Source organism: Malassezia japonica, chromosome 2, assembly GCF_029542785.1.
Source record: "Malassezia japonica chromosome 2, complete sequence".
Classification (NCBI taxonomy): domain Eukaryota; kingdom Fungi; phylum Basidiomycota; class Malasseziomycetes; order Malasseziales; family Malasseziaceae; genus Malassezia; species Malassezia japonica.
The window spans coordinates 1230117-1254158 of record NC_083371.1 but is presented as its reverse complement, the minus strand read 5'-3'; the positions used below and the strand labels follow the sequence as shown (position 1 = coordinate 1254158).

General features: G+C 61.1%; 11 protein-coding genes across 11 annotated transcripts; 5 read left to right on the top strand and 6 right to left on the bottom strand.

The window, feature by feature from the left end:
- Window positions 1-36: 36 nt before the first annotated feature.
- On the bottom strand, window positions 37-1650 carry TUP1 (general transcription repressor; the record flags this gene model as incomplete). The annotated part of the gene is made up of 3 exons (XM_060265743.1): window positions 37-43; window positions 91-1234; window positions 1257-1650. 3 exons carry the CDS (start codon window positions 1648-1650, stop codon window positions 37-39), a joined length of 1545 nt encoding a protein of 514 aa, XP_060121726.1.
- Window positions 1651-2320: 670 nt separating this feature from the next.
- Window positions 2321-3106, bottom strand: MJAP1_001792 (uncharacterized protein; the record flags this gene model as incomplete). The annotated part of the gene is made up of 1 exon (XM_060265742.1): window positions 2321-3106. The coding sequence occupies one exon, from the start codon at window positions 3104-3106 to the stop codon at window positions 2321-2323; it is 786 nt and encodes a 261-aa protein (XP_060121725.1).
- A 188-nt stretch (window positions 3107-3294) lies between these two features.
- MJAP1_001791 (uncharacterized protein) lies at window positions 3295-6174 on the top strand (the record flags this gene model as incomplete). Its single annotated transcript, XM_060265741.1, has 1 exon — window positions 3295-6174. The coding sequence occupies one exon, from the start codon at window positions 3295-3297 to the stop codon at window positions 6172-6174; it is 2880 nt and encodes a 959-aa protein (XP_060121724.1).
- A 138-nt stretch (window positions 6175-6312) lies between these two features.
- On the top strand, window positions 6313-7721 carry MJAP1_001790 (uncharacterized protein; the record flags this gene model as incomplete). The annotated part of the gene is made up of 4 exons (XM_060265740.1): window positions 6313-6547; window positions 6570-6746; window positions 6771-6820; window positions 6843-7721. The coding sequence occupies 4 exons, from the start codon at window positions 6313-6315 to the stop codon at window positions 7719-7721; spliced, it is 1341 nt and encodes a 446-aa protein (XP_060121723.1).
- Window positions 7722-7772: 51 nt separating this feature from the next.
- MJAP1_001789 (uncharacterized protein) lies at window positions 7773-8676 on the top strand (the record flags this gene model as incomplete). Its single annotated transcript, XM_060265739.1, has 6 exons — window positions 7773-7893; window positions 7916-7984; window positions 8006-8022; window positions 8045-8443; window positions 8466-8553; window positions 8576-8676. 6 exons carry the CDS (start codon window positions 7773-7775, stop codon window positions 8674-8676), a joined length of 795 nt encoding a protein of 264 aa, XP_060121722.1.
- Window positions 8677-8712: 36 nt separating this feature from the next.
- Window positions 8713-9351, bottom strand: MJAP1_001788 (uncharacterized protein; the record flags this gene model as incomplete). Its single annotated transcript, XM_060265738.1, has 1 exon — window positions 8713-9351. One exon carries the CDS (start codon window positions 9349-9351, stop codon window positions 8713-8715), a length of 639 nt encoding a protein of 212 aa, XP_060121721.1.
- A 210-nt stretch (window positions 9352-9561) lies between these two features.
- Window positions 9562-10983, top strand: COX10_1 (heme o synthase; the record flags this gene model as incomplete). Its single annotated transcript, XM_060265737.1, has 1 exon — window positions 9562-10983. The coding sequence occupies one exon, from the start codon at window positions 9562-9564 to the stop codon at window positions 10981-10983; it is 1422 nt and encodes a 473-aa protein (XP_060121720.1).
- Window positions 10984-10993: 10 nt separating this feature from the next.
- Window positions 10994-15563, bottom strand: MJAP1_001786 (P-type phospholipid transporter; the record flags this gene model as incomplete). The annotated part of the gene is made up of 2 exons (XM_060265736.1): window positions 10994-15276; window positions 15299-15563. 2 exons carry the CDS (start codon window positions 15561-15563, stop codon window positions 10994-10996), a joined length of 4548 nt encoding a protein of 1515 aa, XP_060121719.1.
- Window positions 15564-15785: 222 nt separating this feature from the next.
- On the top strand, window positions 15786-16937 carry MJAP1_001785 (uncharacterized protein; the record flags this gene model as incomplete). The annotated part of the gene is made up of 1 exon (XM_060265735.1): window positions 15786-16937. The coding sequence occupies one exon, from the start codon at window positions 15786-15788 to the stop codon at window positions 16935-16937; it is 1152 nt and encodes a 383-aa protein (XP_060121718.1).
- Window positions 16938-16965: 28 nt separating this feature from the next.
- On the bottom strand, window positions 16966-17550 carry MJAP1_001784 (uncharacterized protein; the record flags this gene model as incomplete). Its single annotated transcript, XM_060265734.1, has 1 exon — window positions 16966-17550. One exon carries the CDS (start codon window positions 17548-17550, stop codon window positions 16966-16968), a length of 585 nt encoding a protein of 194 aa, XP_060121717.1.
- A 2495-nt stretch (window positions 17551-20045) lies between these two features.
- On the bottom strand, window positions 20046-23946 carry RAD54 (DNA-dependent ATPase protein rad54; the record flags this gene model as incomplete). Its single annotated transcript, XM_060265733.1, has 10 exons — window positions 20046-20212; window positions 20235-20313; window positions 20336-20514; window positions 20537-21135; window positions 21158-21379; window positions 21402-21500; window positions 21601-21681; window positions 21705-21966; window positions 21989-23137; window positions 23160-23946. The coding sequence occupies 10 exons, from the start codon at window positions 23944-23946 to the stop codon at window positions 20046-20048; spliced, it is 3624 nt and encodes a 1207-aa protein (XP_060121716.1).
- Window positions 23947-24042: the final 96 nt, after the last annotated feature.

Sequence of the window (24042 nt, the reverse complement as noted above, 5' to 3'; positions counted from 1 at the left end):
TCTCTAAATGCTTCCACGTCATCTACGCTGCTGTACTCAAGTGCTTTCGTACGACCAAATTCGTGCACTGGGTTAGTCAATTCCACGTACTTGAAGTCGCCACTGCCGGTCGCAAGCAAATTTCCGCTCTGGCTTAGGTTGATCGCAATGACCGAGTTCTTGTGTCCCTGAAGCACGAGCTGAGACTGCCCCGTCTTGGGGTCCCAGAACTGGACGCTGCGGTCCTTGGACCCCGACGCGATCCAGTTGCCCTGGGGCGCGCACGATACCGACAGGACATAGTCCTTGTGACCGGTGAACGTCGCAATGCACATGGACGAGTTGGAGATCTCGTCGTCGAGCGAGTCCAGGGCCTTGATGATGCTCGACAGATCCCAGAGTTTGAGCGTCTTGTCGAGACTACCGCTGACCAGCGTCTGGCCGTCCGGCATAAAAGCAACACTGTAGATGCTGTCCTTGTGGCCCTTGAGGCGGCAGCGCAGCTTGCCTGTCTTGGTGTCCCACAGGCGCACAAACGTGTCGAGAGCGCCCACGGCCACCAAGCGGCCATCGGGGCTGAGTGTGATCGTCGTCACACCCGGCCCGTAGTTCAGGCCAGGGCTGGTGTAGAGAACATAGAGCAGCGCGCCGCCTTTTTCCATATCCCAAATGCGCACCGTCTTATCTCCCGAACCGCTGGCAAGGATCCGGCCATCTTTAGAGTACTCCAGCGAATAAATCTCCTGCTTATGGCCAGTGAGCGTGGACTTGACCTTCTTCTCCGCAATGTCCCAGATGCGGATCTGCTTGTCCTCGGCTCCGGTGGCAAGGTACTTGCCATCGGGGCTGAAGCACACACTGCGGATATAAAGGTCGCCTTGGTTGTCCGACGAGCCCTCCTGCAGCACACAAGTCTTGGCTCCGGTCTTGGCATCGTAAATTTGCGCCGCACGGTTGCATCCCGTCGCGAGGTACTTTCCATCGGGCGAAAAACGTACGCAGCACACGACACTGTCATGGATCAGCGTATGCACAAGGTTTACGTCCAGGGAAGGCTGCACCTTGGGATTGTACAGGGCCACCCAGTCGCTTCCCTCCTTCTTGAGCTGCTGGACGTTTTCGGCGCTCTCCTCAGTACTCGCATCGGCGCCAGATGCGGCCTCTTCGGAGGCCGCAGCTGACGTAGACTTCGGCGGGGCGTCGGCGTCGGCCGCGGAATGCGGCTCCTCGTCGTCCTGCCACTCGGGTGCGCCCGCTAGGTTAGCCAGTCAACGTACCTGGTCGCTTTCCTTCGCGCTCTTCACGCTTAAAGCGCGAGCGCAGATCACCGCTCGGCGGAGTCGCGTACGCTCCATTGGTTTTTGCGCGCTTCGAGGGGGGCCAAGGGCCGCCTTCGGGCGCCTGCGATGCGCGGGGCGGCAGCGGCGCAAGCGCATCGGGGTGCGCACCGCGATCGTGTCGAGGGTAGCCGCGGTTCGGCGATGATCCACGCGACGAGCTGCCCGCCGGACGCGGCGGCATACTCGGCGGCGCAGAAAGAGCGCCCGGGGCGTCCTGCGCGCCGGCGATACCGCGCGCGTCGAGCAGGGCGCGAAGGCGTTTAATCTCATCCTCGTACTGCGCGACGATCTCAAAGTGGCGTTTCTCTAGTTCGTACACATGGTCCTGCATGAGGCCCACTTCGTTGAATTGCTGCGCAACTGTCGGGTAAGCGATCTCTGGACCTACCTCGGTGCTCCATCTCATCGCGTTGGGACTTGAAATGCACAGCGTCGTTGCCGATTACATCGAACTCATGGCGCACGAGGTTGAGCAGATCAAGAAGGCGGGTCGACCAGATCGACTGACCCCCGCCCGGGGCTACCGCCCCCGCGGCCAGCGGGTGGGCGCCGGGCGGCGGCGAGGCGGGATGCGGCGGGCCATGGGGGGGAGGTAATGGCTGCGATGCAGCAATTGATCCCGGAGGACCCATAGCAGCAGTACTTCCAGGGGGAACACCCGCGAGCGGGTTCACAGATGCCATAACCAGGATACCCGTGGAAGATGGCGTTCGGCAGACCGACGTAAGGACCTAGATCGTCCGTTTGTAACAGTCACGTGTACGTCGTTAGCACTCCGACCTTCCGTCGCTTCCCCACATTCGAGCTGCGGCGCAGCGGTAACCGAAGCTTCATTATTTCCGGCGGGTCCGCGAAAATTCAGTGATTGGTCCGAATTTTAGGTGCCTGCATCGAAAAAACTCGGGCCCCAAGCGCGCACTGGAATGCATGCACTCTATGCAGCCCTTGCGCGACACGATCGGGCGACCCACGTGGCTATAAGCACCCGGACTTCCGGCCGACTATTTCAGGTGCCTAATCTGGGCATCGGCGGCGTCCATTCGCGTTCGCGTCTGCTGCACAGCCGAATCGAGATGCGTCAGTAGTTCCGCGTGCTCATTGAGCTCGCCGTGAATAGCCAGTCCGAGCTGCCGCTGCCGCTGCAGAATTTTCGCAAGCTGATCCGCCTGCTGGTCCTGGGCCTGCATCTGGGTATCGTTCTGGTGGTGAAGCAGTTCCTCGTCCGATAGCGGGCGCGTTGCGTCCGTCTCGGTCACCGGCGCCCGCGACCGGCTCCACGGGCGCAGGGACGTGGAGGGCGGCAGGGGGCGCAGCGCCGTGGGGGGGGCTCCTGGGGACGCTTTTCGGTCCGTGCGCGGCTCGTTGCGCACGTCTTCCTGGGATGCAGGCGCCTCTTCGACTTGCAAAAAGGTAAGGAAAGCGGGGTTCGTACGCCAGCGGTCGTCGCGCGCCGAGAGGATCGCACGGAGGTACAGCTCAAGCCCTTCGCGGCGCTCGTCGGTCGCCTCTTCGTCAGCACGGATCTGAGCATCCGAGGGGGGGATGAGCCCGCCCAGGCCGGTCAGCATCCGCAGCGAGCGCGTGGCAATCTGCTTGGGAGGGAGCGGTGCCGGCGGCGGCGGCGGCGCAAGTTTTGCGTGCAGCGCCGCAAATTCCGAGTAGCGTCTATATACAGTCCATGACCTGTCCGGAAGCTGGATAAACACCGCGTATACAACGTGCGGCGTCGGCTCTTTACGCCGATCGACCGACGGGATCGCCACTCGCTGGATCCGCGGCGCCGCCATGGCGGAGGTATCACGTGATGCAACACGACGCGCTCGAAAACACACACACGGGCAGGTGGAGGGTTGCGCCAGCGACGATGCCCCCACGCAGGAAGGCAACGGCGCGCGCAGAAGCTGCGCGGCGTCCAGCGCCCTTTGCTGCTGAGCAAAGGGACAGTATGGATCATATGAAAAGGCACCAGCAAGTAATGCGCAATGCCTATATTATCGCTCAGTCGCAGCTCCTCCAGCTCGCCAAGCAGATGGAGTACGACACCGACGTCACGGCGTGGGAGGATGGCTGGGACGAGAACTTGGGCGAGTTCTGGAAAGAGCTCGCAAAGAACTCGTACCAGTCCCGCGACGAGTTCCTGTCCGGCAAGCCGGTCAGCACGGCCCAGATCGTGGCCGACCTGTTCAAGTCGCCTCGCAAGCGTGGCAAGGCCAGTCCGCAAAAGGCCGCGCCGCGCCTGTCTGCGTCGCCACTGACGAAGCGCGCACTTGAAACGACCGCGCCACAGGCAAACACGGCCGACCTCTCGCACTCGGACGACGAAATGCTCCTGTCGAGTGCACGCCAAAGCGACGGCCCTCGTGATGCTGACCGCCTCTTGCCTCCGAGTGCCGGCGATATCCATGAGCCGCAGCCGGAGCAGCGCGCCGAGGCACCCGCTGCACCGACCGAGGCGCCGGCCGACCGCAAGGTCCCGCTGCCGTCCACGACACCGGGCACAGGTCTACGCCCGAAGCGCACGCTGAGCAAGGCCACGCTCCGGAGCACAAAGAAGCCAGCCGAGGCGCCCGCGCCGACGCCCGCGCCTGCGCCGTCGTCCAAGGCGCCAACACAGCGGTTCCGCTCGAGCTTCCTCAACAAGAGCCTGCACAAGGCCATCGAGGAGCGCATTGCTGGTAGCGGAGGTGCTGCAGGCGACGACAGTCTCGAGCCAAGTCCATTTGATGATAGCCACGATCATGCGCGCCCTGCCGACCAGGAGCCCGGGAAGGAGTCGGAACACAAAGATACCATGGATACCACCCACCCCACATCCCCGCCCCGGGACCCTTCGGGCCAGCTGGATGCACTGCGCACACGCCTCGAGACCGCGCGGCGTACCAGCACCACGACACACACGCATACCGTGCCGACGATCCCCGAGGCGCACGTCGGCCGGCCCGCAGTGCGCCTGAGCGCCGCTCGGCCCGCATTGAGCGAGGATCGCGCGCGCCCTGCGACGCCAGAGCCCAACCAGGAACAGACGCCGGAACTGGGCAAGTCGACGACGCCGACGCGCACGGCAGACAGCAAAAAGGCGCCGTCGCATCTGCCGGTGCCGTCGCCCAGCCGCGTGCACGCTTCACCGAGCCGTATTCCGACAGCACTGCGCTCGCCGTCGCGTCTCGAGCGCCCTGGATCGCGCCTCGATGCGACGCCGTCACGCCTCGAGCGCCCGGGGTCGCGTCTCGATCTCGCGCGGAAAGAGGCGCCGCGGGTGGACGGGGAGCGGCCGGAGTCGCGCATCGGTATGCTGCGGTCGCCGTCGCGCACTGGCCTCGATCGCTCGCCGTCGCGCACGGCGCTGGACCGCTCGCCGTCGCGTACCGGACTTGACCGGAGCATGTCGCGTGCCGAGCTCGATCGCCCTGGTGTACCGCGTCTTGCTGCACGGACCGTGCCGCGCTCGCCCGCGCGCGCGCAGGCGCCTCCTGCGTCACCGTGGCGTAGGGCGGAGACGAAGCCTACTGCGCCGTCGTTTATGCGCTCGACCGAATCGCCGAGCCATACGCCGCAGCGCCCTGTGCCGAGCCGCGATGCGACACGCTCGCCTGGCCGCCTGCGTGACGACCTTCTCTCTCCTTTCCGTATCGGAAAAGAGGCGCCGAGTGCGTCCAAGGCCCCGGCGAGCCCTCCCCGTTCCACGGCCAAGGTGCTGAACCGCATCCCGACCGCGCGCTCAGTCCACCCCGCACGCCCTGCATCGCCCAAGCTGACGATGCAGGCGAGTCCCGGCGAGCGGGCGGCGGCCCCCTCTGGCTTTGGTGCGCGTGTCAAAGGGCTGCTTGGCCTCCAGACGAGCAACGCCAAAGGAGCACGCCCCGCGTCCCCCCAGCGCCCTGCAAGTGCGCTAGCCGTGGCGTCGCCTGCTGGCGTGCACCGCCCCGCGTCGCCCGAGTCGCCTGCGCGTGCCGTGCATACGGCGCTCGGCATCCACGACGAGGACGAAGAGGATCTGCTAGCGCCCGGTGGTTTGCCCGGCGCCTTTGACGCGCCGCCCAAGGCTGAGGCGCCCGTGCGCAAAGTCGTGCTACCTGCGCGTCCCTCGGCGTCCAAGTCCAAAGGTGTGCTGGGCACGTCGCTGTCCTCTGCGGCCGTGCGTCCCATCCCCCGTGTGCCTGCGCCGTCGCGCCAATCCCAAAATGTGCGCCCCTCGCCGATGTCTTCCCGAGTATCTGCGGCGCAGTCCTATGCGTATGATGCAGAGGCCAAGCGGCGGAAGCTGTCGCAGCAGCCGCTGCACGAGTCGACCAACCAGGACGACCGTGTCTCGACCGAGTCAGCGCTCAAGAGCAAGCTCACGACGAGCGCCGGCACCGGAGCCGTGCGTCTGTCCAAAGTCGGGCATACGACGGCGCGCCCTCCCAGTGTACGTCCCCCTACGAATGCTACGCGTACGTGGACCAAACCCCCCGCGTCCAGCCGTTCCTCGGCGCTGAGCACGGCCAACGTCTTCCAGCAGCACTCGGCGGTGGCTGACGTGAGCATGGAAGAGCTGCCCGACGTGCAGAGCGAATACTCGGACTCGGACGACGAGGATTCGATCAAGAAGCGCAAGCTCGAGCCGTCCTGGACGCGTGGCCGCGAGCTCGAGGATATCCTGCTGCAGCAGTCGACGATCGACCCTGACGAGATCTTTGGGTGCCAAGTCGGTCCGGTGCCGCTCGAGACGATGTTGCCGACGACAAAAAACGGCGAGGCCCGCACCTATCGCAAGCGCACGAGCTCTGCGAACTGGAGCGGTCCCGATGGCCTGGCGCAGTGGGAGATTGACCGCTACAACGAGCGAATGGGCATCGACACCCGCCGAGCGTAGTGTTGTACGTAGTTCCCCACAGCCGAGCTGCACGTGTCATGTACGTTTGTAGCCAATCACACAATGCGGTGTGTGGAGCCAAGGGTCAGACCGGGTCTGGCAGGAAGGTCTGGCCGGGGTTACGATTCTTTATCCGCCATGTCGATGCGTTCGCTTCTTCGTCAGACTTCTGCTGTTCGCGCTGCCGTGCGCAGCACGCGCTCGCTCACGGCCGTGCCTGCGGCCATGCGTGCTCCTACGACCAGTGCGCCTGCCCGTGCGTCGGCCCGCTGCTTCAACACTTCGGCCCAGCGTGCCGAGGAGCACGAGAGCCCGTGGGGCATCAACTCCCTCGACAAGTTTACCGAGGAGGAGGAGATGCTTCGTGATGCTGGTACGTATCCCTGCTAATCCAGTCCGCCGCTTTGCCGAGAACGAGGTCAAGCCCCGTGTCGAGGAGATGGACGAGAACGAGAAGATGGACCCCGCGATCATCAAGGGTCTCTTCGAGCAGGGCCTGATGGCCATCGAGACCGACCCCGAGCTCGGTGGTGCGGGCAGCAGCTTCATGGCTGCCATCATTGTCATTGAGGGTACGTTTCCGTAACTCACCGCAGAGCTCGCCAAGGTCGACCCCTCGGTGTCGGTGCTGTGTGACGTGCACAACGTACGTATTATTGCTAACGCAGACCCTCGTCAACACTGTGCTCCGCAAGTACGCCAACCAGGAGCTCCGTGACAAGTACATGCCCATCCTCTCGTCCGAGAAGCTCGGCTCGTTCTGTCTCTCGGAGCCTGCCTCGGGTTCGGACGCCTTCGCGATGAAGACCACCGTGAAGAAGTCGGACGACGGCAAGCACTGGATCATCAACGGCTCCAAGATGTGGATCACCAACAGTGCCGAGGCCGAGTTCTTCATTGTCTTCGCCCAGGGCGACGCCTCGAAGGGCTACAAGGGTATCTCGGCCTTTGCCGTGGAGAAGGACATGGGCGTCGAGATCGCCAAGAAGGAGCGCAAGCTCGGTATCCGCGCCAGCAGCACCTGCACCGTCAACTTTGACGAGGTCAAGGTCCCGATCGAGAACCTGATCGGCGAGGAGGGCAAGGGCTACAAGATCGCCATCGAGATCCTCAACGAGGGCCGTGTCGGTATCGGCGCGCAAATGGTCGGTCTTGCCCAGGGTGCCTTTGACCGCGGCCTTGCGTACACCTTTGAGCGCGAGCAGTTCGGCAAGCCCATCGCCAAGTTCCAGGGCATGCAGTTCCAGATGGCCCAGATCGCTACCGAGATCGAGGCTGCCCGCCTTATGGTGTACAACGCCGCCCGCCGCAAGGAAGCCGGCCTGCCGTTCACCAAGGAGGCCGCTATGGCCAAGCTCTTCTCGAGCCAGGTGGCCCAGCGTGCTGCGGGTTCCGCCATCGAGTGGGCCGGTGGCCAGGGCTTCACCCGCGAGCAGGGTATCGAGAAGTACTGGCGTGACAGCAAGATTGGTGCCATCTACGAGGGTACCAGCAACATCCAGCTGAACACCATCTTCAACCTCACCGCCAAGGAGAAGGGTTTCTAACCGCGCATAGCACATAGATCCGCAATGGCTTAGCCAGTACTCCACACGGTCATGGGCGCGTACGAAGCGCTGCCGTACTTTGCGTACGACCGCGCGGGCGAATGGGCGGCGATCCTGCCAAACTTTGGCCTCGAAGGAACGTCGTGGAGCGCGCTCCTCAACGAGCTCCAAGGTGCGTCGCGCGACTGACGCAGCGCGCGAAGCAAGGGAGGGCGTGCCGCACAAGCTTGTGTACCTTGCGCGCCATGGCCAGGGATACCATAGTATGTCCGTGTGCTAACCAGACTTTGCCGAGGAAAAGGTACGGCGCGGAACTCATCCAGTACGGCAGCCCAGCGTGGAACGCCAAGTGGGCGCGCCTCTGCGGCGACGGCGACATTACGTGGGGCCCCGACCCGCGCCTCACGCCGCTGGGCAAGGCACAGGCAGGCGCAGTAAACGCGGCGTGGAAGGCGGCACGCCAAAGCAACGACGCGCCGCCCCTTCCGCAGCTCTTTTGCTCCAGTCCGTTCTACCGCAGTCTGCACACGGCCGACCTGTCCTGGGAGGGGGTCTGTGCGCCGACCTTCTGTATATACGAGAACCTACGCGAAGTCTGCGGCCAGCACACTTGCGACAAGCGCAGTACCAAGGCGGAGTTGGTTCGCATTGTCGAGCGCGAGCTCGCCGCGCCGCACCTCGTGTTCGAGCCTGGATTCGCAGACGATGACCTGTTGTGGACGGTAGGTTTTGTGCCTCACGCAGCCGGAGCGCGAGTCGGACGATGCTATGCGCGACCGCGTCCGCACGGTCATGGACTCGATTTGGCAGGGTGCCGGGCACGATGCGCGAGGTACGGTTTGTGGCTCACCCAGTCATTAGCATTACGTGCCACGGCGGAGTGATGCAGCGCATCTTTGAGATTACAGGCCACGTCATGCTTCCCCTGCCAGTCGGAGGTACGCGGCGCTTCTGATCCAGCTTTTATTCCGATGGTGATCCGTGCGCCGCCCTAAGCGTCCCAGTCGAGCCACACACTGATGCGCGCGTACCGCACAAAGTTGGCCCACGCCATAAACTGCGTGCGTGCCCAGAGGCAGAGCACGTCGCCTGGGCGCGCATCCTCAAGAATAGGATGGTCGCGCTCGAGGGTGATGGTATGTCGCCGGTAGTCGCGCGAACCGTGGATATTGTGCGTAAGGTGTGTCCGGTGGACCTCGGTGTAGCCCGGCATTGGGTTCGCCTCGTCGGCCTCGGACGTATCGTCGGGCCCTGGCGCTTCGGCCTCGCGCGTATCGGCGTCCGGTGCCTCGGGGTCTTTGCGGTGCAGCGATAGCTCCCACCACGTATAGCTCCCTTGGTAGGTCCCGATCCACTCGCGCATCGGATCACTGCTCCATCCCTGATCGTGACTATCGGTATCCACGACAACGCGCGCCAAAAAGTGGCGCACCAACTTGGATGGCAGCGGTGGCGTCTGCAGGTGGCATACGTTGGCGTCGTTCGTGTACACCTGGTCCTCTGCGCGCGTCACGCTTAGCATACGCGCATCGTCGGAAAGCATTAAAATATAGCACACGAGCTCCGGAGGAAGGCCTTTGTGCGACAGGATCTCTTGCAGCGCGCGATGGCGCTCGACTTGCAGCGCCATGTGGGGATCGCGATCCCAAACGTATGCGGTGCCGCCCGTGCCCCTGTTTTCCGGCGGCGGCACATCCTCGAATAGAAACGGAAATTGTGTGTGTGTGTCATTATCACGTTGCTCACGCGCAGCATCGTTGCCTAGCAACAAACCCCGCAGCCAGCCGGCGATGCTCAGCATGCTGGTGCCCTGTGCGCAAGCCACGTGGCACTTTACCTCATGCTTCTCCGGACCGGTTCGTTTGTGGGGCGCGCCGGAGTGCGCCGCGCGTTGCATACTTACACGCTCTCTTCGCCGAGCAGCGACGTAAAGGTGGATGTGAGCGCGCATGGCATCACATTATCGGCACCATTGCGCGGCGTGCCGAAGCCGTTTACGCTCGACTATGTCTGGCTTCGCGACGTGTGCCAAGCGCCGAGCAGCGTGCAGGCTGCATCGCAGCAAAAGCTCTTTCACACGACCGATATTCCCCAGGTAAGGGATGGCGCATCGCTCCTGCACTCGTGCGAGCGCCCCGTCGAGATGGAGGGCGAGGAACTTGTCGTCCAGTTTGCGAAAGAACACCCGGTTGTGAACCAGTTTACGCAGACCGTGTCGCCCGACGCGGTCACTGTGCCCGACGCACCCCACACGTCGCGCTACCCCCTCTCGTTCCTGCTGCAGCATATTGTGCCGGAAGCGTACCGCAAGGGCCACCGCGACATTCTCACGCTCGGCGACTACTGGGACGCTGCTTCGCTCGCCGAGCAGCGGCGTCCCGAGATGCATGCATGGCCGGACGTGCGCGACACAGACACGGGCGTCCTGGCACTGCTAGATGCGACGCTGCGCGACGGCTTTGCTTTTGTGCGCGACGTGCCTATTGAGCCGACCGGCAGTGCGCCCGGCCCCGACTCCGCGTATCTACGCGTGCTTGCCGAGCGCATAGGCGTGATCCGGCACACGTTCTACGGCACGCTCTGGGATGTGCGCTCAATTGCGTCGTCGCAAAACATTGCCTATACAAATGTGGACCTCGGTCTGCACATGGACCTGTTGTACTTTCAAAATCCCCCCCGTTTCCAGCTGCTTCACATGCTGCGCAAGCGCGTCCAAGGCGGTCAGAGCCTGTTTATCGACAGCTTCCGGGCGGCCGAGCGCCTCTGGGTCGAGGACCGCGAGGCATTCGAGATTCTCGCTTCGACACCGGTCGCCTTTCACTATGACAACGCTGGCGAGCATTACTATTACACGCACCCCACGATCGAGCTCGCGCACGACACGGAGGCGTTTGCGGGCGCCCCCCACGGCGCCGCGCAGATGCCTCGGATTGTTGCGGTGAACTACTCGCCGCCCTTCCAGGCCCCGTTGCCGCTGCACACCCCCTCGCTGTCGAGTGTAGAAAAGCGCGAGGCGTTTTACCGTGCGCTGAAGCGGTTTGCCGACCTGACGCTGTCGCCGGATATGCTCTTTGAGCACACCCTCCAGGAAGGCGAGTGCGTCCTGTTTGACAACCGGCGTGTCCTCCATTCGCGCAAAGGTTTCGACTGGGACGCCTCCGAGCCTGTCGGCGAGGTTGGCCGCTGGCTGAAAGGATGCTATGTCGAGGGCGACTCGCTCTGGAGTCGCTACCGCGCCCTTCGTCGTATCCATGAAACGTAGTCCTATATCACTATGCCTGCGGGTCCGGCGAGCGTAACGGGTTCTCGAGTACCGGTGTCTCGTACGTACCCGAGACCTGGCGGCCGGAGGGCGAGTCGGGCTCAATTACCGAGAAGAAGGTGTCCGAAACGCTGTGCGACGGCGCCTGGTTAAACAGCGGGGGTTCATTCTGCCCGAAGAGCGGCGGCGCGGCCACGGGCTCCTCAGCGGACGAGTCCTGCATCACTGATTCGTCGACCATCGACTCCCGCTTGCCTGTGTAGGCCTCCGACTGCGACACACTCGCGTCGCGACGCAAAGGAACGGCCGGCTCTGCATTCTCGCGAGCGCGTGTGTAATGAACGTCGGGCTCCTCTGGCTGGTGCGGTGTGCGTTTCCGGAGGAGGTTCTTGGGCTTGAGCTTGCGGCCGAGGCGGCGCAGCGTCGAGCGGGGGCGTTGCGAGGGGGTGTCCGAAGCTGCGTACGAGTAGCCACGATAGATGGACTCTTGGCCCGTGCTCATGTCGTAGTGGCGGCTGCTCGTGCGGCTGGCAGTCGGCATTAACGGGTAGCTGTCGCCGTGGAAAGAGCGCATCGTCGTGTCGCCTTCCATCTCCACTTCCGGCTCGTACGCTTGTGCGGCACGCATGCCCGGCATCCGCTGGTCGTGGATGTAATCATGGTCGGGGTCGCGCGAGTCGACGATACGCAGCAAGTCGATGTCGGTCGGCGCAATGAGCATGCGGAAGTACTCGAACAAGAGGCGCGGCAGAATTCCAAGGAACACGGTAAAGATGCCTGCGAACCAGAACTGCACCGAGCGGTACAGCGCATAGTTGTTGCCCCATGAGTACGTGTACGCAAGCGCCGGGGGGAAGGCCGCATAGATCGGAGCAAAGACAAAGATGAGGAAGGGTCCGATGGAAACCGCAAATACGATCCACCACGTCCACGCAAGCGTGTCGAGCGCACAATAAAGATTCGCCAGGAGCACGGTCGCCATCACCATGCCGGTGGTCGGCTCGTAAATGTTGATGTCATAGCCATCGTTGCGGGGCGTGGTGGTGTCGTAAAAGTACATGAAGAAGAAGAAGAGCACCACCGATTGGTACAGACCATCAAGCATGTACCAATAGAAACGACCCATGCCAAAGTACGAGCCTTTACGCGAGCGCGTATACAGCTCAGGCACCTCCATCAGAACACGGTCGGACACGTTGCGGTCAAAGAGGCCCACGCCCACGACTGGCGCCACAGTCCAGATCGCATTGTAGAGCAGCAGGTAGACATAGTCCATCGCCTGCGTCGTACTCCACGCACAGTAGATCTGGAACCAGAAAAGCGTACCGGTGTGCACCACTTGCTTGTAAAAGAACAGGTTGATCATCTTGCTGTTCCGGTAGAACGACCAGTGGCCGTGCACAAGCAAGAGACGCTTCAGGAAGCGGAACTGGCCGATGGCATAGTCGGACGAGTTCACAGCCTGAAGACCCTCTTCACCTGCCACACCCACACCGACGTGCGCAGCCTGGATCATCGAGACATCGTTTGCACCATCGCCGATCGCAAGCGTCATGCCTTTGAGGCCGTCACGCACCAGGCGCACAATGAGCGCCTTTTGGAGCGGCGACACACGGCAACAGACGACAGCACGGCAGTGCACTGCGACCTTCAAAAGAAGCTCGCGGCTGTACGGCTCGTCGAGCGCATAGCCGAGCGCGTGACCGTCAATCACCAGCGCGTAGCCACCGGGACGCTCGCCATTGTGCTCGCCCACGAGCGACAACTGGCTACCGTGCGACGTGCGCGACACGCCTTGCGTATCGGGCGCAGGCGGCGGCTCGTGCTTGACGTCAGTAAGCGCCTCACGACCACCAAAGAAGCGCTCAATCGCGCGCTCCAGCTGCTCGTACGCAGAGCCGGTCGTGCCGTACGCACCGCCGCGGATAATGACCAGGTTCATGTCTTGCGACAGAAGCATGGTACTGTATCCGATCGCCACGGCCGTCTCGAGCTTGTCACCGGTCGCGACCCAGATGTTGATACCGGCGCGCTTCAAGTCTGCAATCGTTTCGGGGACGCCGTCCTGCAGACGATCCTCGATGGCCGTCGCACCAATCAGCTGCAGGTCCTGCTCGAGCTCGCTGGCGAGCTCCTCCATGCGCTCCTCACGGTCGGTGGTCGACACCGAGGCTTCTTGGTACTTGTGCGCCCAGGTCTTATAGACGTTGACATCCAGTGTGCGCTGCGCAAGGCAGAGCGTACGCAGACCCTTGCTGGCAAACTCCTCGAGGTTGCCGTCGGTGGCCTTCTGCATGTCCTCCTGGCCTGGGCCCATGCGCGAGTAGATCATGGCATCAGCACCCTTGGAATACATGATGATCTCATTGTCCGAGTAGCGGCGCAAGATGACGCTCATGCGCTTGCGTGCGGACGAGAACTCGATCGTATGCAGGACCTCGTAGCGCTCGCGCTTGTCCTTGGTCGGTACTTGGAGCTCGACCGTGTTCACGTGGCGGCCGCAGTAGACGTAGCCATTGTCGGCAGCCGTCTGCACTAGCGCCTGTTCGTCGGGCGACTCGGCCTTGTACATGATCACGTTGCGCTCGTCCGTCTTGGCAATGTGCACCGTGTGACAGAGCGACAAACAGTGGAAGAAGTCGTCGGCCGCGCCAAACTGCTTCTCTGAGGGGCTGTTGAGGAGCCCGGTGAGCCGCGCATCCTTGTAAGGCGGCACATCCTCGAGCGATGGGCGCACACGCATGCGGTTGTTGGCCGGCGGCTCCTCTTCCTGGGTGCTCGCCTTCTCCTTATCCTGCGGCTCATCACCGTGGTAGACGGTGCCGGCGATGGAGCATTCGCGGAAAATCATCAGGTTCTGCGTCAAGGCACCCGTCTTGTCACTGAGAATGTACTGGATCTGGCCGAGTTCGTCACTCAGATTCCAGGACTTGGCCGTCGTGCGGCGCGACGCCTTCTCGTAGAACATGTCGTGGTCCTCAAAAATAAACAAAGCCTGAATAGTGCGCACGACCTCGAACGAGATGTACAGTGAGATCGGGACAAAGTTCTGGAAGGTAATGAGCGAGTTGGCAAAGGCGATAAGACCGTTGATATTCGGATTATCGTCGCCGTGCACCGCGCCATACTGCCAGTACGCGGTGCGCTGGAAAAAGTACTGCTCGAGGCGCGCATCAGCAATGGCGCACACGACAGCAATAACCGCAATGATGGCAAGGTTCACATATACCATCCGGTTCATGGTGAACTCCATGCGGCTGCGCTTGCTCGGCGTATCGCCCGAGTTGAGCACAATCTTGGAGTCGAGACCGGTCATGGTCACCACGCCAATCACCCAGTCGGTGTTGCGCACTGTACAGCCACGCAGGAGCACCTGGTTGAGGGTGATGGGGCACTGCAGGTACTCGCCCTCGTCGTTCAGCTCGTCGTGGAGAATCGCACGCGCGTTGAAGCGGTACATATCCGTGTTTTGCGGCTCCACTTCGATCTGGAACGGGACCGTGGCGCAGGCCTCGGGTGTGTTCATCTCGGTAAGCTCCGGGACGGCATAGCGCGACTTGAGATTGATCTCACCGTCGAGATTGCGCGTCTCGACGTAGCAGCTGCCGTCGCCCTCGCTGGTCGAGCAAATGACAATATCAGCCGGAACTTCGTCGTTGTTATTGAGCCGGACAATGTCGCCGACGTGCAGGTCCTCCCAGTGCTTGTTGCGCCAGCGGAGTCCTTTGCCAGAGTGGTGCAACGAGCGCTCACTCATGGAGCTGTGGCGCTTCTTGCTCGGCTCGGAGAAGCTGCGCTCACTATTGAGGCTGGGGCGGGCATGTGCAGGATGGCGCTCCCACGGCCCGGTGTCGGCATGCGGCGACTGCGGCATGGGCATCGGTGTCGCAAACTCTGCTGGCTCGTTCTCCTCAATGGGCGACATGGGCGTCGGCGACGTGACACGGGGCGCGTCGGGCGCGCCACGGTGCACCACATGAGGGTCCTCGGGTGCTCGTGCGGCAGCGGGCTTTTTCCCGATGCCCCAGCTCCGTGGCGAAAAGTACTGCCGCACGACCGTCAGAAGCACGCGGATGCTGCGTGACTTGGCCTCGGTGCGGTTATGGTTCTTCCATCCGCTACCGTGAAGCACGTATGTCTTTTGCCGGTTGACCGCACGGTCGGACTGGTGACGCTTAATGTCCTCGTAACCGTCCTTGATCATGGTGATAGCCAAGACAATGAGCAAAGGAAGCATAGCCACACCCGGACTGATCGTAGTAAACTCGGGGAAGAACTGGAGAATGACAAGGACTGTGTGAGCCACACCACATACCCAAGAAGAACACATTGGCTACACGTCGGAACTGCTCCAGCAGGTTTTTAAACACGAAGTTGTAAATTGTGTATTTGGACGACTTGATCTGGTTGGTAACGTACACCCAGCTCTTCTTCACGCGTCCCTTCGCATCAAAGGCTTCGGGTGGTAAGTCCAAGTTCACCATCACATCGCGTGTGGCGGGAGGGGGGCGCTTTGGCTTGAAGGCCGTCTCGGGGTTAAGGTCGATCGCCTTGAGCTTCCGCCATACCGTGGAGGCCATCCCGGACGCACGCTGTGCGCCAGTAGGGCTACTCGCATCGGCTGTCATGGCAGGATCCAATGCAGCGACCAGACACTTGTTACGCGCCACAGGTAACAACAGCGACAATCGCGCTCCTCGCCGAAAATGCAGGGAATCAACCGCCGCGGAGGTTTACGACCAACACCACTGTCCGGCAACTCCGGTCTCGGCCGAAAAAATGCACGCTCGCGCACAGACACCATGGCCCGACCCATGCCGCCCCCGACGCGTAGCGTGCCGGTGCAGACCGCGTCTCCGACCGCCGCGCCGTCTCACGCTGAATTTTTGTTGAACCAAACGCGCCAGAATGTTGCGCAGCTGTCTGCAACTGGCGCGCTCGACTCGATGCTCTGCCGTCAGCTCGAGTCGCTCCTGAACACGGCCACGATCCGTGTGCCGGATCTTCCTGCGCGCACCGAGTCGGCGGTCGTTCCCAAATCGGAGAAGGAGAGCCTCTCGGCGAAGAACAAGTGGACACGCGAGGTGCTCGCGAATTCGGACCTGCTTCCGAACCTGGTCGACGCTGCATTATCGGTGGCCGCAGGGCCGCTACTTTCCTCGTCGCAGCGCCAGTCAATTGTGCAGGTCGTGTCGATTTCGCAGGACCGCATCGCGAATGCGATTACCGACCCCTCTCGCCAGCGCTCGGCCCAGAGCTTCACGACAACATCGGCCAAGGCGGCGCACCAGGGCATCAAGAGCGGACTTCAAAACGCGGGAGAGAGCCTCGACCGCTGGTCGAAGAAGCGCGAAATGACCGCAGAGGAAAAACGTACCGAAAAACTGGCGCAGCAGGCATTCCAGGAGGAACTCAAGCGCGAGCGCGATATGTTTGCGGACGGGCGCAAGCCTAACGTGTCGGACTCGATTGGCTCCGCACAGACCTCGCTGTCGAGCATGAACCTGAAAGACACGCACGGCGCAGAGGGCGTTTCGCTCGCCCCCGACAACCCGGCCTCGGCGAGCGTCGTTGCGCTCCCGTCCGAGCACGTGTCGATGGACAGCCAAACGGGTGCTGTGACGACCACCTTTACGCCATGGCCCGGCTTGGTGCTCACCAGCACGATTGTGGCCACCACGGGCGAGTCTTCCGAAACGTCGGGTGGTGGCCTGGATACGGGCCGTGCGCTTCCGCCGCCCCCGCCGACGGCGGGCGGCGCGCCTCCCCCGACGCCGCCGTCGGGTCCCAATTTTCCTCCGCCCCCGCCTCGCCATGCCCCGCCGCCTCCGCAGCAATCGTTCGCCCCTCCCCCGGTCCATGGTCACGCTCCCCAAGCAGCACCGCCTATGCAGCAACGCATTGTCCAAGGCCAAGCGCCCAGTATGAGTTACATGAACCCCCCGCCATACTGATTGAGGCATACATATTTATAGAGGATATCTACGAAAGAAGGCTCATCAGCTGCGACACGTTGCCGCCGCCGCCGCCGCCCATCATGCTTTGGAGCTTGTGCTTCATGACGAGCTTCATCACCGTCTCGCTGGCGTGGTTCATGGCGTCCTGTTGGTTGCCGCCGTTCTTGCTCGCCGCCGAGCCGGCCATGGACATGGCCTTGCCGACCAGCGAGTCAATGCCACCCTGTTGCTGCTGGCCGCCTCCGCCAAAGTGCGACATGACCGCGCTGACAGCCGCAGCCTGGCCAATGTCTTGCGAGTTGTTGCTGCCGCCACCGTTGCCCATGACCTTGTGGAAGGCATTCTTGAGCTGGTTCTCGTCGACATTCTCGTCGATCTGGCCGTTACTCTGCTTGTTCTGCAGGAACTGCGCGACCTGGCCAAAGAGCTGCTGGTTGCCGCCGCCCTGCTGCTGGTTGTCGTGCTGGGTAGCGTGGCCGATAATGCTGTTGAGGTCAAAGCCGCCGCCACCGCCGCCCTGCTGGCCACCGCCCTGGGGCATACCGCCCTGGCCCTGGCCCTGGCCTTGGTTTTGCAGGAACTGCTTGCCCATGTTCACAAAGTTCTCCATTGTGATGTGTGTGTTGCCAAGCCTCTTCTTCCTTACCCCTCGTTTATAAAAGCCCAACACGCGTGCACGGACGGAGAATTGCTCCTGCAGCGTAGAATGATTACGTCATCGATGCGGTGGCACACGCGGGCGTACACACGATCCGATCGGTGGTCTATTCTCATTGTGGCGCGCGCCGCGGGACGTGGAGTTGAACCAGGAACCGATACACGTGACGTAATCCGACAGCCAACCACAAGAGGCCCTCTATATTTAACAGCACTTAGACGTACATAGCGCTCATTTTCACGCCGATCCGAGTTTGGCGGTGCTGAAACTGAGCCCCCACGTGGTTTTGCTCGCGTGCAGCTGCGTCGTCTCGCGCCGAACAAAGCGCGCAGCCGATGCTGTGCTAATTAAGCCTGGCGTACCCCGGAGGAAATGATAACAGCCTCCATGTCGGCTACGCCGAGCTCAACCTCTCTACCGAAAGAAAGGTTGAGAGGCAAGGAGGCGCGAAAAATGAGCATGGGAGCACCCGGTGCAGCCCAATCGAGTCGTGGTCGCGATATGGAACAAATCCAGCCTCTTATCGGCCTGAGCGAGGATGGAACAGACCTTGAAGAGTGCTGGAAGGCTCCCGTGTCAACCGCATCAGATACTCCTTATTCCATTGACTGCGAACAACCGCACGACCTTTCCTTCGAGTCCCGGACTTTCCGAGCGATGTCCAAACGACGCGTCGATGCACGCGTCGATGGGGCAGACCGGGTGAAGCATATGAGTGTCGGGCGTTTGTTGAGTCTTTGGACTCGCAAACTTTTGCTACTACTAAGACAACACCCTCTCATGGGCCTTCTTGGGCTCATGGGCCTCGCTGTGGTCGGGACCGCGATTGGGTTCACGGTCAAGTACATCCTCGACCCCGACAAGGAGCGCATGCCCTGGCGTGATGACTGCGCGCTCCAACCACCGTTTGTGAATGCGGACGTCGACCACCTTGCCCCAGTCGACGTGTTTGTCGGTATCATGAGCTACGACAAAGCGTTTGAGCGCCGCAACGTAATCCGCAATACGTACGCGACAATGACGCTGCCTCACGACGAGCAGACGGGCCGCCCTTTGGGGAATGTTCAGGTCAAGTTTATCCTGGGCCGCCCGCTCAAGAAGTACGCTGAAAGCGTCGCGTTGGAGATGGAGATGTACAACGACCTGGTCATCCTGGATGCGGAGGAAACGGGAAGCAGCTACAAGACGCTGAGCTTCTTCCGCTGGGCCGCAGAGAACGCCACCGTTCCTGTATTAGTGCCCCGTGACCAGCATGGATTGGTCGGTGCGCCCGCGCTCGATGACCAGTACGACGTGCATTGGAAACTCGCAGACTATGTGCTGAAAGCCGACGACGATACCTTTTTGGTGCTGGATGAATTGGAGCGTCGCTTGAGAGCACTCCCAAGGAAAATGGTGTATTGGGGCTGTACGTACTATTTACTTACCCAGATCTCGTCCGCGGCTGGTTTATGGCCGGCGAGGCATACGCCCTCTCGCACGATCTCGTGCAGTATTTGGCCCAATCGAAAGAAGTTGCCAGCATTTGGCACGGCAAAGAAGATACCAAGATGGCCAAATACATGACCATTCATCCTCGGAGCTCCGAGATCCAGTGGATCTCGGAACACTGTTGGATCTATGACCACCCACGTGTGGGTACCCCATACGCACATGGTTTCCTATTCCCGGATCACGTGGAAGAGATCCGCCGCGAGAAGCGGCAGGGTCTCAGTGCCGACGAGATCCAGCGTCGTGGAGGAGCCTACAACGCGCGCTCCTTTTCGACCACGAGCAAGTGGAAAGTTCCGTACAAGCCGCCCCGCCCTGACCTCTCCACAGAAGAGACCATTGAGGCGCTTGTCGAGGGCGGTGGGCGTTGGCGCGACACGTGGTACCGGCAGAGCAGCGACGAAGACTCGCAAAAGTACTTCCCGCACGATGTCGTGGTGTTTGGCGCGAACGACCCCCGCCTGTACGGCACCTCGAGTGCGGAGCTGATACCCGCCAAGTCCGTCAATATGGTGGGCGAGTATGGCCTGACGCTATACGCCAACAGCAGCTTGACTGCCAAAGCGGCTGACCATCCCACCTATGCACCGACTGCCAATCCTTATGGCGAAACCTATGGACAGTTTACACAAGACCTGATGAACAGGCGCTACCAAGACTACAAGGTAGGAAGCACTGTCATGGTGCACTACTGCAAGAAAAACGAGTGGTTCTACGAGACTGCTCTCGCCCTTCTTGGGCGCGAGCGTACGTGGCGCCGCGGTAGCGGAGGCGCGGGCAGCGAATGGCGCATGAACGGAAGCCCGATCGTGCAGCCCTACTCTCGCAGCTACGCGAGGATTGTGTCGGGGCGCGTGTAAGCCGCTACCCAGCCGTTCCTCAATTGTTTTTGCTCCCTGTCTACTTGTACTGCGATCTTTTTACCCCCGTTTGAATTACACCATGTTATATAGCTCTTACACACGGCGTCGCTGGATAAATTCGCGTACACTTTCGTGTCCTTCCGCAGTGACAAATAACATCCGCTTCGTCTCACTCTCCCATTGCAACACACCCAGACTTTGGGCATAGTCGCGCACCTGCTCATAGTCGTGGATGGAGGTGAACTCGGTGTACAGGTTGCCTGAGTAAGCAGAAACACATACCGACACACGTCGCAACACGGTTCTTTTCGCGCTCCCATAGCCGGACCTGGTCTGAGACGGTGGCAGGGAGCAGGGGGTCCTGTGTGAGACGTGCAACGTACATTTTTGTACATTTGGGGGTGGGCATGGTGAGTCAAGTAGGTAATGACCTGATTCGCCGTGATTCCCTTGTTCAACGCTGACTTGACGCTCTCGCGCGTAAGCTGGCCGACGACAAGGTTAGGCAGACGACTCTTGAGCGTGACAAACAGGTTGAGAATGGCAATGCGCAAGAGATTCGCTGGGTGAGAAGGGACACGTACAGGTATAGGCATAGACACGGTAGTTTGTCTCGAGGATCAGGTAGCCCTGCTCTTCTTGCTCGTCGAGCGTGGAGAGCAGGGAGGACGCGGTGGACGTCAAGGTTGCTGCAAGTCGCGTCGGGAAATAAAAGCCCGCGTTTTTGCTCGTACGGTACACCAGCCCATAGTCGCTCAGCTCTTCGAGCGTCTGCATCTGCGTCAACGAGAGGCCACGCGTTTCGTACGCGCGACCAAGCTCCAGACCGCCGACTGTGAAGAAAAAGGCAAGCACTTCGACAAGGTCCATATTCCTCTCCTCAGCCATGCGCAGGTACTGCAACAACAGCGCCCACAGCTGGGAATTGACATCCTGCAGTAGAAACTGGAAGCCAGCCGAAGTAATGTTGAGGTGCTTGGAGTTGGCCACATCGCGCTGCATGAGGCCTGCGCGCTGCAAGAGAAAGAGCACTGTGTTGCGCGGCGTCGCCGACTGCTCGCTGCCGACCATAAAGTAGAGGATCGTCTCCCACTGCGTTCGCGCGTATTGGTCGAGGAACTCGACGCTGACCTTTTCGCTCTGGTTCTTGGTGCAGGGAGTGCCGAACGAGTGAAAGTCGCCACTGCGTGAGCGAGGATACGTACCTTCCGTTGAGCGCGCCGACAATGCCTTTACGGAAGATGTCGTTCATGTGCAGCTTTTCGTCACGAATCTTGACGATGGACAGCCCTTCCATGCGGCGCAGCGGAGCATCGTGCTCTTTCGAGGTATCATGCTTAAAGAACTTGAGCGAGTCCTCAATCGACAGGGGGCCATCGAGAAAAAGCATGTTCATAATAATCTGCCTGGCCACCATGGGGAGCAAACTGCGTCAGTCAGGGCGCGTACCGAAACACTGCCAAGCAGCTTGCCGGCTTCTCATACAGCCTATTCAGCACAGACCGCGGCTGGGTCTTGAGAAACGCCTCAATCGGCAGCTCCGCGGCACTCATCTCGCCGGCGGATGGCGACCCAAGCGAAGCGCGGCGGGGTGCATGCGATCGGGCCCGATGGAATAAACTAATGGCTACAGTATTGAAAGACGTACGAAACGTCGCTGTGCATGATCTCTGCACGTAGTAGATCGTCGTGTAGCTCGCCGAGATGGCTGTGCGCGTAGTGGTTCCACCTGGTGTTAGATTGAGTACGTACGTGCTCGTGTCACCGTAGAGCATTGCCGACGAAGGCGCCATCTGCTTTCCGTCGCGGCACCGCTTGCACTTGTAGGTGTCGTGCGTATCGCAGATCGTATTATCCTTGAACTGGAAGAGCGCACGGAGATCCTCGCCGGAAAAGTGGCGCTCTGCGTCCAATGCGTCGTCGACGACACACGACGAGAGCGACTGCTTGTGCGACTGCCGCTGCAGTATCTTTTCCTCGATCGAGCCGGTGGCAATAAAGCGATAGACAAAGCCTGGGTTAGTAGAGCGACGTACACGACTTCTTCTGCCCGTCACGCCACACACGCGCGAGCGCTTGCTGGTCGGACGCAGGGTTCCAGTCCGGGTCAAAGAGCACAAGTCGGTTTGCACCGATCAAGTTCAAGCCGCAGCCGCCGGCCTTGGAGCTGAGAAGGAACACAAACTCGGGCGACTCGGGGTCGTTGAAGCGGTCGACAAGGCGCTGGCGCTTGTTTATGTTCATCGTGCCGTCAAGGCGGAAGCAGCCCCAGCGCTTCGAGCGGCACAGGCGCTCAAAGATATCGAGCGTTTGGGTATAGTTGCTGATGAGTACAATCTTGTCGTCCGTCGTCGTGCGAATCGACGTGAGGAAGCGCTCGAGAACGGCCATCTTTCCCGAAAGCTCCACCGGAACGTGGCGGCGGTCGCGCGGCTTGTAGCCTTCCGGGAAGAGGTCCTCGCTCCCGTCGAGGTCTTCCGGAAGATTGAGCAGGTCTGGGTGGTTGCACAACTTCTTGAGGATGCCAATCGCCTTGAGCGGCTGCGAGCCGACACCGCGCAGGAGCTTTTTGATCGACGGCGACTTGACAAAGAGGTCATACAGCGAGAGCTGGAAAGGCGAAAGATTACAAAAGACCACATGCTCGTGCTTCACTGGGAGGTACTTGGACAGGATATCGTTCGTGCGCCGGATAATGAACTGGCTAACAAGTCCCGACAGCTGCTGCAGCTTTTCGCGGCCGACCTGCTGCTGCTTCTCGGTAGCCTCCGCGTCGCGGCCACGCAGAATATCCAGCTCAAACTGCTTGCGGAACTCGGTGCGGCTGCCAAGCACGTCGGGAATGGCAAAGTTGATCAGTGAAAAGTACTCGGACAGATCGTTCTGGATCGGCGTACCCGACAGGATCACGCGGCGCTTGACCTTAATCATATCGAGCGTCTGAAACGTGAGCGAGTCTGCGTTCTTGAGACGATGGCCTTCGTCACACAGCAAAAGGCCGACTTCCGTGTTGCCCAGGAGCTCTTGCAGATTACGCAGCGTCTCGTACGAAACGATCATGACGGGGTGCGTAATCGCACGGCCAGTGCACTCGCACCAGCGCTGCACCGTCTCAAACATCTGCTCGCGGCTGAGCTTGCCGTCGAGCGCAAGCGCGCCAGGCGCCGATGTTCCAAGCCATTTTACTGGGTAAGCAAATCCACGTACCTAGCTCGTTCGCCCAGTTGCGCACTAGACTCGAAGGGCACACGATAATGCACTTTTGGATGGTGCTTTTGCCCGCAATGGGCGACTGTCGCAAGAGCGTCCACATCAGCGCAATGCACTGCAGCGTTTTGCCCAGACCCATTTCGTCGGCCATGATGCAGCCGTGCGCGTTCTCCTGGATCATACCCGTGGTGCATTTGTACAAAAACTTGACACCTTCCACTTGGTGGGGACGCAAAATCTTGCCCAGGCGGGGATCAATCACGACCGGCACCTTTTCTTGGATCTGCACTTTGGGCTTGTCGAGACCAAGCATCGCCGCCAGACTCTTGTGCGGCCCAGAAGCTATAACCTTGGCCTCGTGCTCCGCCTGTTCCTGATGCAACTTCTCTTTCTCGCGCTCAAAGTCCCTGTCGTCAATTGTGGGGTCAAACAGAACAATCGAGTGCTCGCCCATAGGATCGTGCAGTGGGCGAGGAGGAACCTCGACGGCACGGCGCACGCCCAGCGCAGCATATGTCATACGCGCATCAATGATATCGCCTTTTTCGTTTTGCATAGTAGGGATCAAAAAGCGCCGGCCCAGCGCGTCGGGCTTGGGCTGGTAAACAGCCCATTTCCGGCGGTCGGCATTGAGCGACACGCCCGACGCATCGATGCCTTTGTACACGCCCTCGAGCGAGCTCTTTTTGCGTGGTGCTTCTATCGTCGCCTCGCCATCGTTTGCCTCGCCCTCGCCAGCTAGCCCGGCGTAGTTGACGCGAGCGCGCTTCCGGAGCGAGTTCATCGCACCCTCGCGACGCGCGACGCCTGGGGGTTTAAAAGGCTTCTGTCCTAGCAGTGGCCCAAACCCGCCACCACTAGCCAGCTGCCGCCGCGAAGA